This window comes from Nyctereutes procyonoides, unplaced genomic scaffold (genome assembly GCF_905146905.1).
Source record: "Nyctereutes procyonoides isolate TBG_1078 unplaced genomic scaffold, NYPRO_anot_genome, whole genome shotgun sequence".
NCBI lineage: Eukaryota > Metazoa > Chordata > Mammalia > Carnivora > Canidae > Nyctereutes > Nyctereutes procyonoides.
The window spans coordinates 57,953,384-57,968,265 of NW_026575133.1; the positions used below are offsets into that span (position 1 = coordinate 57,953,384).

The following is a 14,882-nucleotide window of genomic DNA, read 5'->3' on the forward strand; positions in this document are numbered from 1 at the left end:
CTAGGTAGCTCAGTCGGTTAAGCAACTACCTTCAACTCAGGTCATGATCCCAGGGTCCTGGGTGGAGCCCTGCACTGGGCTTCCTGCTCAGCAGGAAGGTTTCCTTCTCCCTCTCCTAAGCTCTGGAAAGAAAAGAAAAGAAAAAAAAGAAAAAAAGAAAAAAGAAAAAGAAGAAGAGAAAAGAAAAGAAAAGAAAAAAGAAAAGAGAGGAAGAGAAGAGAAGAGAAGGAAGGAAGGAAGGAAGGAAGGAAGGAAGGAAGGAAGGAAGGAAAAAAGAAAGGAAGGAAGGAAGAAAAGAAAAGAAAAAAGAAAAAAGAAAGAGGAAGGAAGAAAGAAAAGAAAAAGAGAAAAGAGAAAAGAAAAGAAGAAAGAAAGAAAGAAAGAAAAGAAAGAAAGAAAGAAAGAAAGAAAGAAAGAAAGAAAGAAAGAAAGAAAGAAAATTTAAAAAAATGAAAAGAAAAGAAAAACCCTGGGTGTTTTATTAGCCTGGATCAAAGCCTGGGACCTAAATTCTGGGAGCCAAGATAAATCTCAGAAACTAGACCTCGGGCTCTGAATTCCTAAGAATTTTCTCTGTGGGGTGTGTGTGTGTGTGTGTGTGTGTGTGTGTGTGTGTGTGTTTAAACAATTAGCCCTGTTCAGAATCTTTAAGGGACTTAAAACCAAACATTCTTTATAGATTTTTTTTTTCGATTTTAAGCACCTCAGGGCCACGGTTCCTATGTAATGCATGACGAGAGTTAGAATCAAGGGCAAAAGGTCAGCAGACCGTTGTGCGTTCTAGTTCCTGCTACCCCGTGGTCATCTCGGAGTCAGGTGGAGGGGAACACACAGCCTCTAGTGCCCCAGTGCCCCCTGCACCTGTGGTCACAGGCCTGGCAGAGTGGGCCAAAATGGCAACCTGCGAGAGCAGTGGGGGGAGCAGGCAGCCAGAAATGGGGTTCAAGAAAGCAGAGGGCTGAAAGTAAAAGGAGGGCAGGGAAAAGGGAGTAGAAGAGGAAAAGGATGGAGAAGGAACAGATGAGTAGAAAGAAGACAGAGGGCAAACAAGCTGCAAATGCAGTAGGGACGGACCTCTAAACTTGAAGCAAGCAAACTTTTTCACTGTGTCCCAAAGAGGGCATGGGGAGGCCTAAGGTGAAGCTGCACAAGGAGAGATTAACTAGCACACAGGGAGACTGAACTTCGCCAGGGTGTGGCAGAAGGCAGGATGAACATGAAGAGGTGAGACTACTTGGTGTGAGCAGGATGGAAAGATAGCTAACTATTTATACTTTAAAGTGCTTTCATGAGGCAGTCCTAATCTAGAGACTGCCTGATTTCCAGAGGAAATTAACCTCATGCTCTTAGAGCCTCAGCATTTTTTAACCTCCTGAGGACCTCCTTATCACTACAAGTCAGTCAGACCCATGACAGGGGACCGTCCCTGAGCACTAGCACATGGGAACCGATCTGACTGCCCACATTCAGTGAGGAATGGCTGGTTGGAGGCCTCCTAGAGAAGACCTCCAAACACACAGCCACCACCACTCAGTGGAAGAGAGGATATTAAAAGTTTCCTCATCAAAACCAAAAACACTCTGATTTGAGAATGTAATCATATAATACCTGCTTGGCAAAAATGTACGGTTGGCTATAGAACAAAAAGAACTATCTGAATCCAAACTATTGCCTCTTAATCCTTTAATTAGACTAAGTCCTTGAGAAGGAAGCACAATTCATTGTTACTGAAAGAAATCAAGAGCAAATATAGACTATGACAAACCTACACACACACGTGCATACACACATAACGATGCTTTCATATACAAATGAATCAACACTCATGCTGAAGGGCTTGCAGTCTAACAAGAAATATATTTGTTTATGAGAGCCATGATTTGGGACATTAGAAAGTTCTCCAGAGATGTGGTAGGAAAACTGTGGTAAGAGGGCAAGACTCGGCAACCCCCGGGCATGTCAAAAGATGTGCACAAACTCTCTCGGGTGAACTCTGCTCTGACTTCAATCCAAAAGGGTTTGCACACAGGGCCCGACAGCTTTAGTGGCTGGAAGGCCCCAGCTCAAGAGAATTTATTCGGAACCTTTCTTCTTTTTCTTCTTCTTCTTCACAGGTGTGTCATGTAATGTAGCGTCCACAGCTACTTCAACTTGGTTTTGTAGCTTTTTCTTTTCTCTTCTTTTCTTGGACTTTAGGGTAATGTCCTGGACATGAGGTGGCCACACACAATCTTCTCCATTTTTGGCAGAAACACCAGAATTCTTGTCCCAACAAGGGTCTCCAAGCTGCCACTCAACTTGGTGTCTCTTCTTCTTGGCCTTGGGTACGGTGTAAGTCTCCACTTTTCTATCTTTTGCCTCTTTCTTTCTTTTCTTTCCCTTTTTTCTTTCCATTTGGGTCTCTGCAAAGTCAGGCCCTGCTGCTATGACCTGTGGCTTGTTCTTTAGCTCTGCCATCCGCTTGGCAAAGTACTCCTGGATGGTGAAGGCACTGGTCGTTGTAGTGGAGGATGTGTTCCCATCTGGAGTGGCAGGGCTGGAATCATCCTAAGGTGGGGGAAAAAAGTGAAACCAATTAAGCATCAACTGCCTATTCCTCACAGCATCCCAGAGGATGCACAAGGAGCTACTTGCACTCAGGAGGCAGCCAGGCTGACTGCCCAGCTGCCACCTTGTCTCTTTGTCCCTCACTTTGAGAGAGCTGAACTGCAAAGCATAGAACAAGGTGGCTAGACACTGGCTGAATACTACATGTATTCAAACAGAAGCTAACTTTATAAGTGAGCTGGCAAGTCACCTACATGGAATACTGAGTAAACAGCTCCTTAGCAACAATGTTAGAACTGATGACTAAGTACCCAGAATCTCCCTTAAAAAAACAAGGACATTGAAGTCCTCCAGCTCTTTGATTTTGTTGGATACCTACACTTCAGCTCTGTTATGGATTACACAAGTCTCTGTGCATTGACCTAGAAGCAAAGATGACACATGCATATGTTAACCCTTCCTGTAACAGGAGCCCAATGCCAATCCAGAACCTGGTATGTCAGAAACACCTGTCTCCTCACCCAGAAGAGATCACATCAAGGTTTGAAGTCCAAGTGTTCCTTCTCCACCCACAGGTTAGCATGGGGAACCCTTCTTCTCTCGGCTAGGGGTGGGGAGAAGGGAGATGGCCCCATCCCTACTCTAACATGGACTAGACACTCATGGCTGTATTAGTCTTGTTTCCAAATGTAAGGAATTACTCACTCATTAACAGCTGGAATTGAGGTTTACATTTTAATTTTAAATAAATGTATTCAGCTATAAGGCTTTAGAAGTGAGAAAATTCCTAACTCAACAGGCTGGGATAAAAAATGAAATGCCACTATCATCATATGGGTTGTGGCTGGCTGGCAGTAAGATGATGAAAACTTGTGAGAGAAAAGTAAGTACCTACAAGATGAAGACTATGCTTTAAGTCAAGTCAATGTCCAGAGTAACTATGCCCACAGATACCTTTAAACTAACTGAGTCATTAGACAATAATTCTAAGCTTGGGTTTTCATAATTACCTAGCTTCTTCCTTCATATTTACTTATTTGCACAGAAGATTGATTGATCCTTTCACATTGGGAGAGTGCAAAATGGGTTTTCTGAATAGATTCGTTACTAAATTAGGATTCTACAAATTATTCTCAACTTGTCAAGTAAAGATCTGCCTATGCAGCTAACTTTATTACAAACCAACATATAAATGGACCATGCATTTTCTTGATACAGAACCCAAAAACCAGCTCAGTGGAATCCATGTAGCATCCTTTCTGAAACCCCAGAAGAATCAATATTCCATCAATGAACAATTGGGCCTTGAGTGGTCACTGCCCCCAGAGAGTTCTCACGAAAAGGTACCTTGTCAACAACATCACAACGTATCCAATTAACACAAATCACATTTTGGGCTAAAAACACAAAATCATGTGGTCAATTTTTAAAATTTCAAAATGTAAAATGCAGAACATATGGAACAAACCAACTAAGCCTTGGAAAAAAGTTCAAATGTTACCTATCAGCATTCAATTCTGGCTATAATCCCATCAGGTAATTTCACGCAAAAAAAATTTTAAATACAGCTGCCCCAGGAGGGGGAAAAAAAAGTCACTTGTCTTTTCACTCTTAAATGTTGAAAAAGCTGAAATTCTGCATAGAATGAAAAATCTCAAGGTCTCTTGGTGCTAGCTAATCCCAGTTTAATGGACAAGAATCCTCTTGCCCGCCATTTAAGGGCACACAGCCACACCCAGACAGCAGACCTTCTGTGAAGGTAAGGTGGCCCATTTATGTAAAACAGGTCTCATTTAGTTTCATGGCATTGAAAGGAGTTTATCTTATGTGGGCCAACTCTTCTGATGTCTGAGGAACTTAAATTTAAATTATATCCTATGGCTCCTTACCTTGCTCATCCTATGTATTTTTACTTCCTGAATTCCCTCTTTGAACAGTTAAATCACAGGAACTAATTGCTCGTATTAATCACACTTTTAATTATTAGGAAATATAAAACTATTTTTGAGTCACTTGTTGAATTCAGCAGGCCTCTCTAATCCCAGAAAATAACTATGCTCATAATCAACTCCTTATGGTGATAAGGATTTTAATAACCACGGGCCACTGCACACCAAGCTTAGCAGGGCATGGAGACAATCAAGAGGTGCCAGCACCCAAATCCTATTGATCTCAAGGAAAGTGTAGGCAAAACAATGGCTTGCTGAAGGCCATTTACTGCCAAGGGCAGCTACCCTCCCACATGGTAGGAATGTATGTGTCTGTTTAAAAAACCATGGAAACAGCAGTAATCAGTTGCAGATCTGATAGTTTTAAGAGTAGTGCCCAGGACTCCTACTTCATAAGCTCCTATTTTATGATTTTACACAGCATAAACCTAGTTTTACTATAGTGATTGTAATCCCCGTATTCTATATTCTTGGCCATGAATATAAAAGATGTACACCTTTTTAAGAAAATGAAAACTTTTTCATGTTTGGATTTACTTCAACGTGAAAATGTACTGAGAAAAGCAAATGACTTCCTAGTCATTTAAAATAGAGACAACTTGCATTGCTCTACATTTTCATTAATCATATAATACAAACTCAAAAAAAATCTGTAATGCCACATGTGACTTCGTCTACGACTTTGTAAACTTTTGAGAATGCACTAATTTGCTAGCAGTGTTCTAAAAACTAGCCAAATAAATTACAAATAGCTTGAAAACTTCCAGTTCCATACAAAATACTACAAAGGGAGGTATGATTAGCTAATCATCTTACTAAACATTTGATCTAAGCCTAGAAATTCAGGAAAGTTTTTTTTTTCTTTCCCTAATTCTTGCTATTAACTAATGCAGGTCCTTAGGTGAATCCCATAGCCTCTCTAGGCCTCAGTTGGCTACCATCAAGTCAAAGTAGGTTAAACAAGGTCACTTCTAAGGTCCCTTGAGGGTCTACAATTTACTCGTCTCTGAAATGACATTTATGATGGCCATTCCTGTGACAGAAGAGAGCAGAGAAGGTACAGGGAGGCAGTATAAGCAGCAGAAGAGATGAACTCTGTTCACAGAAAATCACCACCCCAACTCTCAAGCCAAGATGCCTCAGTGAGACCAATGTTCCCACAGTGTACTCACAGAAAAAAACATTTCTACACCACCTGTAAGAAAGCATGTAGCCGAAAAGTAGATCCAGTAATATCATTTGGAAGAGCTGAAAGAGCCAAATACTATTTGTATTGAAGAGCTGTTCAGAATTTGTTTAAAACAACAGACACTATATAGAGGCTAAAATCAATAAAAGCAAAAAACTGGAGCAACTATTAACTGGAGGATGAATCTGTTTTATACCTATATCCTGGAAATCATCCCAAATACCTCTAAGAAAGGTAGTAACAATCTATAACTTTTAAAAATGATAATAAATTCTCTTTCTGTACTTAACAATTTTGAAGGTTCTTTTTCTATGCCTTGGCTTGAAGATCTCCACTGATCCTTCAACTGATGGGGTTTCAAAGGCACTGATCCTGCCCAATGCAGGATCTCCACTGAGCCTTTACATACCCTAAATTTGTGTTCTCCAAAGGCAGAGAGCATGGGGGATGTGTTAATGATTTTACCTGACTGGAATCAAAACTGTGGTGCGCCTCTGGAATGAATAATGGGCAACCTCTCTCTTGGCTTTTATGCCTTCAAGTCCCGGCTTGAGTGGGCCAAGAGTTTGAATAGCTGCCTAGTAACGCTAAGTCCAAGGAGAAATGCAGGCTTTCACTTGGGTCTAGTGAAGGATACAGGTAGCACCGTCATCTGTGGGAGCTGGGCTCCGTCACGTGCAATCCCCCCAGCCTTTGTGCTGACCACAGTCTCCTGTCAGTTCACATCGGGCAGGGACGCGTCCGAAGTAACCATGCATGTTCAGGACAAAGCGGGATACCTAAGATGAAGAAGCTTTTCAAAGAAAGAGGTCCGTGAACGAGGGGGGGGGGGGGGAAACAGTAAGGGAATAACAAAGCAGTTTTAAAACAAACCTCTCCCTAAATTTGTAATATATCCACCGTAATGCCTTCCTTTTTGTCACTCAGAAAGACCCAAGGGTACATTTAGTTTTGAAATATTTTACAAGTATTTTAGAAGCTACTCTTTTGAAAATATAAAGTGAAACAGTTTCTTGAGTTGTTTCATGAGTTAGTATGGTCTGTCCCCAGAAAAACCTCAGTCTTCTCATTTCTCTCTGAGCTTATGTGTTTAAAAAAAAAAAAAAATCTGGTAATCAGTTTTCCCAAATGATGGCTAAGGTCTGAATTTTTACCCAAACAAGAAATATTCTGTGGGTTAGAACTCAGGAGGCTTGTTCCTCACTTCACAGAACCTCAATGTGTTATTTTCTTTTATAATTTTTTAAGACTTAATTTATTTATTCATGAGAGACACAGAGAGAAAGGCAGAAAAGGCAGAGATATAGGCAGAGGAAGAAGCAGGCTCCCTGTGGGAAGCCAGATGCAGAACTCAATCCCAGGACCCTGGGTTCAAGACCTGAGCCTAAGGCAGACGTTCAACCACTGAGCCACCCAGGTGTCCTGAACCTCAATGCTTTAAAGTCAGAAAGGCACTGTGGGAATGCTCCACTCAATCGCAGAAGGAAAACTTGACGCAATGTGGCCATACCTGGATGTACTGAAGAAAGCAGCCATCATTTCTTAGACACCTTCAACATGCCAGTCACTTATTATCTTAAGTCAGCCCATGTGACCCTCACAGCAACCTGAGGAGCATCATTCTGCAGGTCTTGTGGTAGGATCTGGCAGCAGGAGGACTCAGATCCAAGGCTGCCAGACATGATGTCCTTTCTCTTTCCACCACGGCATCCTAACTTTTAGCCTGTGTCACACAGACTCACTTATCACTGATTCTCTCTTTAGATTTGTATAGCAGCTGGTCATATAATCCATGGACAAAGATCCATGCTCAACTGACAGAGGGCAGAAAGTAACTGATGCAAAAGCTTCGTGTAGAAAAAAAGATCATCAGAAATAGGTACTACTTTCTAAACAGAAAAAACACTGCTTATCTAGTTTGCAGTTTATATAAATAAAAAATAGCCCAAAGCCAGGCTGACGAGTTTTATAATTAGTCAAAGTAGCATGTAAATTCACTTAGCAAAGTCTGAGGGTTTTGAAGCAGGAAGTAAAAGTCAAGTCCAACCTTCCACCTAAGGCAAGACTCCCTCATGGATCGATGTCTTAGGACTTCCACCCAGACACCTCCAATACAGTGATTATTTAGTGAGGTGGGCAGTCAGTCCCTCCTATTGTTAACTTGCTTTGTCTCTGTTTTCTCATCAGCAACAGTTAGATTCTAGTGGTTCAAGCCTATACACTTTGTGCCATCCTGAGAGCTGGAGAATCTTAGGACCTAAACCCATCTTTGACATTCTGAATTACCACTGGGATTGGGGTTTGCAGGGCAGAGGGATGCAAAGGAAACAAGACCTTGTGGAGAGAGATCCTTGGGACATCAATTATAATATTCCACAATCATCTCAGGTGTCTGAAAGATGCCTACAACTATGCATGTCAATTTTTCTTCAATATCCACAGAATTGTGAGTTTGTTGTTTCCCTCAGTTATTTCTCTCCAGAGACTCTGCAGCTCAATGAGCTATCTGCTCAAGCACTTCTTGGTTCAGAATCTTCTGTGTCTTTCAAACATGTATAGTAAGATTAACAGCAAAATGCCCAAATAAAGAGGATTCTCTATTGTTCTCTGAAGAATGTTGTTAGTATTTTTCAGGGCAGGAAAACAGAGCAGTTTGGGTTGAGAATTCAGTGAGGTGTCTGGGGCAAACACACTCTAAGTATAAAAAAATCTTAACTTATGATAGCAGATTAGTCCAATGATGGGGTTTCAAAGGTAAAAGCCTTTCAGCTCACAGGCCTTTATCATATGTCACTGCTGATCTTAAGTGACAAGATGGTTGAAGCCTTTTGATTTCCATGTTAAAACACAAGAGATCATGCTGTAACAGTAATCCTTCAATGAACCTTCTTTCCTCATTGAAAGAAAAAGTAGACACCCCAGAGCTCAAAAGTAATGGTTTAGCAACTGGAGTTATTAGCTCTGACAGCTGTTGCCTGTGATGAACAAATGCTTGCTTCTACTCTCCTCTTGTCAGCTTGTGTTGGATTAGTCTGTGAAAAGTTAAGAAAGCCTGGCAAGTGAGTGGTTTGAAAGAACATTTTGTATCTTTTCCAAATTTTTCAGCAGGACAGCTCTGACAAATACCAATTATGTCTTGATGTACTCCTGGGGTGTAGAAATTGCACCCATTCATTTTGGACAGAAATAAAGTCATGAAGTAATTTCATCACTTATCAGGATGAAGGCACTGCTAGATTTGTATGCACTAAACCCTCTGCCAACAGATGGAGCAGAATGGGCTGATGGGAGTCACTCATTATGCGGGCCTATGATATTTCTGCAGATCCTTTATACATAGCCAGGGGCATCACCTTCTTGAAGATGGAGCGTAAAATTCCCTCCTTCAACAAGCCTGATCCCTTGTGGAACATCCTCTCTTGTCTGTCTGTGGCTAGCAATTAATTAGTTACTTCTATTTTCTGATTTTGCACAATTTGCTGTGTAAGCATCTTCCCAAGAAAATGTTAAGTTCCTTGAGGGCAGAGATTGTTTCTATTTCATTTATATTTGGTTCACTCTCCAAGGAGGAACAATCGCCTGGTAAGTGCTCAAGGAAAGCACTAAGACACCAAGTCCAAGTGGATCAAGGCTGGGAGATACTCCCACTGCTACCCACTGAGCCACAAGCTTTGTGTTTATTGGTATAAATTTGTCTGCATATCAGGCAAGCCTAATGACTAGAAGGTGCTTGGAAGGGTAGGAAGGAGTCTGCATTTTGTAGTATACATTCTTCCCATCCAGATGAAACCATTTCCTTTTCATCAAATGTCACCATGCCTCATGGTACACACTGCTTCTTTAATTACTGCAAGGTACAGTTGAGTGCCTTTTAGAGTGATCACCCAGTTACCCTCTATGGTCCTTAGTGATGCAGGGAGTTCAGTCAGCCGATGCACACTTCTCCTCTGGTCTATTACTCCACGTTACCATAGTCACCTCCCAGGAGATAAGTAAATCGGGAAAGAAAAACCATAGGTGCTGTGTTGTATGAGAATTGTCACATGCACTCTGTGAGACTGGCTGAACAAATTAAATTAAAAGAACAGCCTGCATGGGCTGAATTGCTCTTGTCATCAAAAGAAAAGGTTGGACAGCAAGAAAGTTCTAGGGCCTATCAGAGGCAAAAGTAGGACCTTATTCTGAAAGAAACACTGGATGAAGTTCCACTATAAGCTCCAGTTGCAAGTTATTAAGGGTACAGCCTATGTTGCATCCTGAGCTAAAGATATAACCTGGGAAAGCCTCTGATTCTAGACAGTCATCAAAATGAGTTTGTCTCCAAAGGTTAAGCTAAACAGTGATCAATACTGCTAATCAGAAAGCAGGAATTGTGCCATTGTGCCGGCACTTCTCTTCCTGCTTTCCAAATGTACCTTTGTGGTTTCCATATAATTGAAAACATTTAGTGATTTACTGACAAAGAACTGCCTCTGCATTCACAAAAAGTTTATTTAGTGTGAAGTCTTGTGTTTTTTTTTTTTTTTTTTTCCCTTCAAGATCTTCATCATTCACATCTGGAGTTAGGCTAAACAAAGTTTCAGTTTTAACCAATATGAGGAATCTGCCAGGGAAACACAACTGCTTTTATTTATTTGTTTGTTTTTATTTATAAAAGATTTTATTTATTTATTCATGAGAGACACAGAGACAGAGAGAGAGGCAGAGACACAGGCAGAGGGAGAAGCAGGCCCCATGCAGGGAGCCTGACGTGGGACTCGATCCCAGGTCCCCGGAATCAGGCCCTGGGCCGAAGGCAGGCGCTAAACTGCTGAGCCACCTGGCTGCCCCACAACTGCTTTTAGAGTTAAAAACAAAAAACTCACCCTGATTGAAAAGAAATTTTGATTAAAAGTTGGGTTAAAAATAAAAAATATTGGCAGAATTATGCAGCAACTCAACTGGAAAGCACCTACAGACACTGTGTATTTTGGGGGACAGGTGGCCAAGTGTGCAGATACAAACAGACTCTAGGAACCCATGGCACGTGTTAGAAGCCCACTGTGCAGGGGTTCCAAGAGAGCGCTGTCTGCAAAAGGGTTGGCAAACTATGGCCCACAGGCCAAATCCAGCCTGCTGATCTCTGAACACCTCACAAACTAAAGAAAGGTTTTTACAGGGCATTTGGGTGGCTTAGTTGGTTAGGTGTGAGCCTTCAGCTCAGGTCATGGTTTCAGGATCCTGTAATCGAGTCTCACATCAGGCTCCGTACTTGGTGGGAGCCTGCTTCTCCCTCTCCCACTCTCCTGTGTGTGTTCTCTCTTGCTGTCAAATAAATAAAATCTTTAAAAAAAAAAAAAAGGTTTTTTACATTTTAAGGGCACCTGGGTGGCACAGTTAGTTAAGTGTCTGACTCTTGATTTCGGCTCAGGTCATGATTATAAGGTTGGGAGACTGAGCCCTAATTTGCGCTCTGCACTCAGCACGGAGTCTACATCAGATTCTCTTTCTCCCTCTGCACCTTCCCACTCTTCTCTCAATAAATAAATAAAAATATTTTTTTTTTAAAAAAAGGTTTTTACGTTTTATATGGTTAGGGGGAAAAAAATCAAAAGACTATCTCATGACTTGTGAAAATTATGTGAATTTCAAATATCAGCGTCCATAAATAATGTTTTGAATTTCATCAGTAAAGAATTTGTGGAAGTTTGTTTTCTCTCTAGTATATAAATAAACATAATAGATGCTAAGCAAGTATTTGCTGGACAAATGAGTCAATTTATTATGAAGTATTTGCTTTTTGAAAGTGTTAGATGCTTTTGAGGTATGCACATACATATACACACACATATATATATGGAATTGGGGGGCTTTGAGTTTGATGGTAATTCTCAGTGTCCTTCACTTCCTGAATTAATGCCAGTGAATGGCAGAGAGGCTGCTTATTGAGGTCTGATTTCAAGCAGCAAAAGATAGTAGACAAGGACAAAGTTTGGTGGTGAAAGTTTTATCATATATCAAAAAAAGTTTGATCATATATATCAAAGTGAACTTTCAACACCCTATAGTCTTAAAGAGATATCTTTCTAATAACTTTGCTTGCAATTTACAAACTCAGACAAATTAACTGGACATCTCAGAGAAGACAATGGAGAATTGGAAGGGACAAAATATCTTGTTCTGCACTGGACAACAGTAGAGCAATACAAATAATCCCAAATTCCTCATATTAAGGCCAATGCTAACAAAGCTGTTCATTTCTTCTTTTCTCCTTTTGCCTTATCAGCTGCTCCAATTACCATTCATTAAGAAAAGCCAACACAAACATGTTTTAAAAGGATGGTTCTCTATGGCAACAACTTCTCAAGTAACTGACATCAAAACTACTGACAAGAGTCATACAGCCTCTGGGGGAAAAGAGAGGAAAGAAAAAAGGAGCAGGTTTCCTGCCTCCCTGAAAGGTCCTAAGGCTTGGAAAGTTGCAGTGACTCATGTGACAACATTTCACAACATACTAGCCCTTATAAGATAAATGAGGCTCCTCCAAAGTTAGAAATGATCAATGTGACATAGACACCAAGTTCTTTGAATGAAGTCTAAAAATAACCCAAACTGACTATATTTTATAATTCTAGGTCAACTGGTTCTCTTTGCTGCTCACTGGAGGCAGGACAAATAGCTTTTACCCATAGTTGAAAGCTAGTATCTAAATCGTAAAGAACAGAAGCAGAGGCTACCAGAGGATCTGTCTCTTCCATCTTTATGCCACAGAAGACTTGAAAATTGTTTAGAAATCATGAAAACTCAAACTTAGGCTACCTATTATAGAAAGCATAGCATTTCCTGAAGAACTCAGAGAATCTAGTATTTTCAAACTGGGATTAGAATAGGAATAGTTATCTGGAATAGTCAAGATTATTTTTAAGAGAAAGATAAATTACGTAAATGAAGTCACTAACAAAGTTTCTTCCCTTAGTTCTTGTGTATTATGTAAAGTTAACCTTTCTATACTTTTTAATTGACCAGAAATCAAAATAATAATTAAAAACATATACTTCTTAGGAGTAAATGTGGTAGGGTAAATAATTCTATATTTAAAGGACATTTAAGTTACTAGTAAGACTAAATAAAATTGTAAACTCATGAAGCAAGTAATAAAAGTAAATGACACAAAAATGCAATCTTGAAAGGCTCAGGTCCAATGATTTGGCCATCTTGTCCCTCATGAACAGCCACCAAGCAGCTACTATTTACCTGACCAGAGTTGGTACCCAGATAAGATAGTCTGTCTCCTATCCCAAGGCAGACAGACTAAAAAATAACAATAAAAAATGAGACAGTGGTAGATCTCAGGTAAGTGGTCTTCCCACCACCAAAAAAATTAAAATAAAAAAAAATACATTGGAAGAATTTGTTTTTAGAATAAAGAAAAACTAAATGATAAGAACCAACAAAAAAACACCTTTCAACAAACCCCTAACTGATTATATGGAGATCACAATTTTAAAGAGCTCATAGCATGTAAGCATTACTACTATTAAATACACAACTCTTCTGTGCTATTATACATATTAAACATATAATCTCTTATTTTTATGTAGGCTATAATAATTATTTTTATTTGGTAAGGAAGAATGATAATATATTAAAAGTTTAAGCAAAAAAGAACAAGTAATGCCTCCTCCCTACCTGGTTGGAATCTAAAAAGGTTCTATAAAAATAAGACCTGCTTCCTGTTTCTGCCCCAAAGTGGCTCCACCTCTGTGGAAATTCAATGCCCTGTTGCACAGTGCTTCTCAAACTATCAGGGGTGAAGGGCCAACTATTTTTCTTTTTAAAATCTCCAGTCCATTGTGGAAGGAGACTTATACATAGACCACGACTATTTACTAAGTAAATAAAATACAGTATACAGTAACATAGAATACAATACAATAAAATATTTAATACTGGGAAGGTGAAATTTTAAAAAGACATAGGAAACACAAGTTCTTATTTATGAAACTTAGTATCAAGCTATAAAAGTTTCCGATGCCTACCCTAACTTCTTTTTTTTCCCTTAATTATTTTATTTATTTTTTAATTTTTTTATTGGAGTTCAATTTGCCAACATATAGCATAACCCCCAGTGCTCATCCCACCAAGTGCCCCCCTCAGTGCCCATCACCCAGTCACCCAACCCCCCCCCCCGCCCACCTCCCCTTCCATTACCCCTTGTTCATTTCCCAGAGTTAGGTGTCTCTGTTTTGTCACCCTCACTGATATTTTCACTCATTTTCTCTCCTCTACCTTTATTCCCTTTCACTAATTTTTATATTCCCCAAATGAATGAGACCATATAATGTTTGTCCTTTTCCGACTGACTCATTTCACTCAGCATAATACCCTCCAGGTCCCTCCACATCAAAGCAAATGGTGGGTATTCGTCGTTTCTAATGGCTGAGTAATATTCCATTGTATACATAGACCACAGCTTCTTTATCCATTCATCTTTCGATGGACACTGAGGCTCCTTCCACAGTTTGGCTATTATGGACATTGCTGCTATAAACATGCAGGTGTCCCAGCATTTCACTGCATCTTTAACCTACCCTAACTCTGTCCTTGCCATGGGCTGGTCTGTGACCACACTGTGAGGGGCAGCGGTATAAAGTATTAGCTACCAAAAGAAAGAAAGGTGATGATTCAATGTAGGGCAAGTGGCAATCACCTAAGTGTCAAAAATTGGACTCACATCTGACAGAATGTGTGATCTTAGACAAGTCACTGGCCTCACAATAAGTCATTTGCAAAATGAGGAAGGATGGCTACTGAGTGACTTTTCTCAAACACAGTTTTGCACTGTGTGTCATTCTTCAAATGGAATCTTAAACAAAGGCCAATAGGTAACACATCAGAACTGTGGCTAAGGTGGGGCTAGGGAAATTGAAAGCTCATGTCCTAAACCTCCTCTCCCCTGGAAAGGCCCCCGACGTATCTCTGGAGAAACTCCGAGGGCTCTCTGCGGAGTTGGAAAAAAACAGCTATGGTTTTTAAGGTCCATTAAAATTCTAACATTCTACCACATAACCTTGATAATTTCACAGCACTTAGAGTCAGGAGACTAAGCTTTCAAGAATAAAATCAGGCCTTCACTATTATATAATATACACAATTCTTAAACTTGTCATTAACGTTTAGAATTCCAGCAACTGGCTGTCAGAAGTGTCCAGTGAAAA

At 40.2% G+C, this 14,882-nt stretch overlaps 1 protein-coding gene across 1 annotated transcript in view; it reads right to left on the minus strand.

Annotated features, from left to right (window-relative positions):
* Positions 1-1,666: 1,666 nt before the first annotated feature.
* The window catches only part of PINX1 (PIN2 (TERF1) interacting telomerase inhibitor 1), an 86,645-nt gene continuing 73,429 nt past the window's right edge, over positions 1,667-14,882 (minus strand). Inside the window, exon 7 of the mRNA XM_055300409.1 lies at positions 1,667-2,547. Within this exon, the coding sequence (XP_055156384.1) occupies positions 2,074-2,547 (474 nt within the window). The 3' untranslated portion in view covers positions 1,667-2,073. The remainder of the gene's footprint in view (positions 2,548-14,882) is intronic.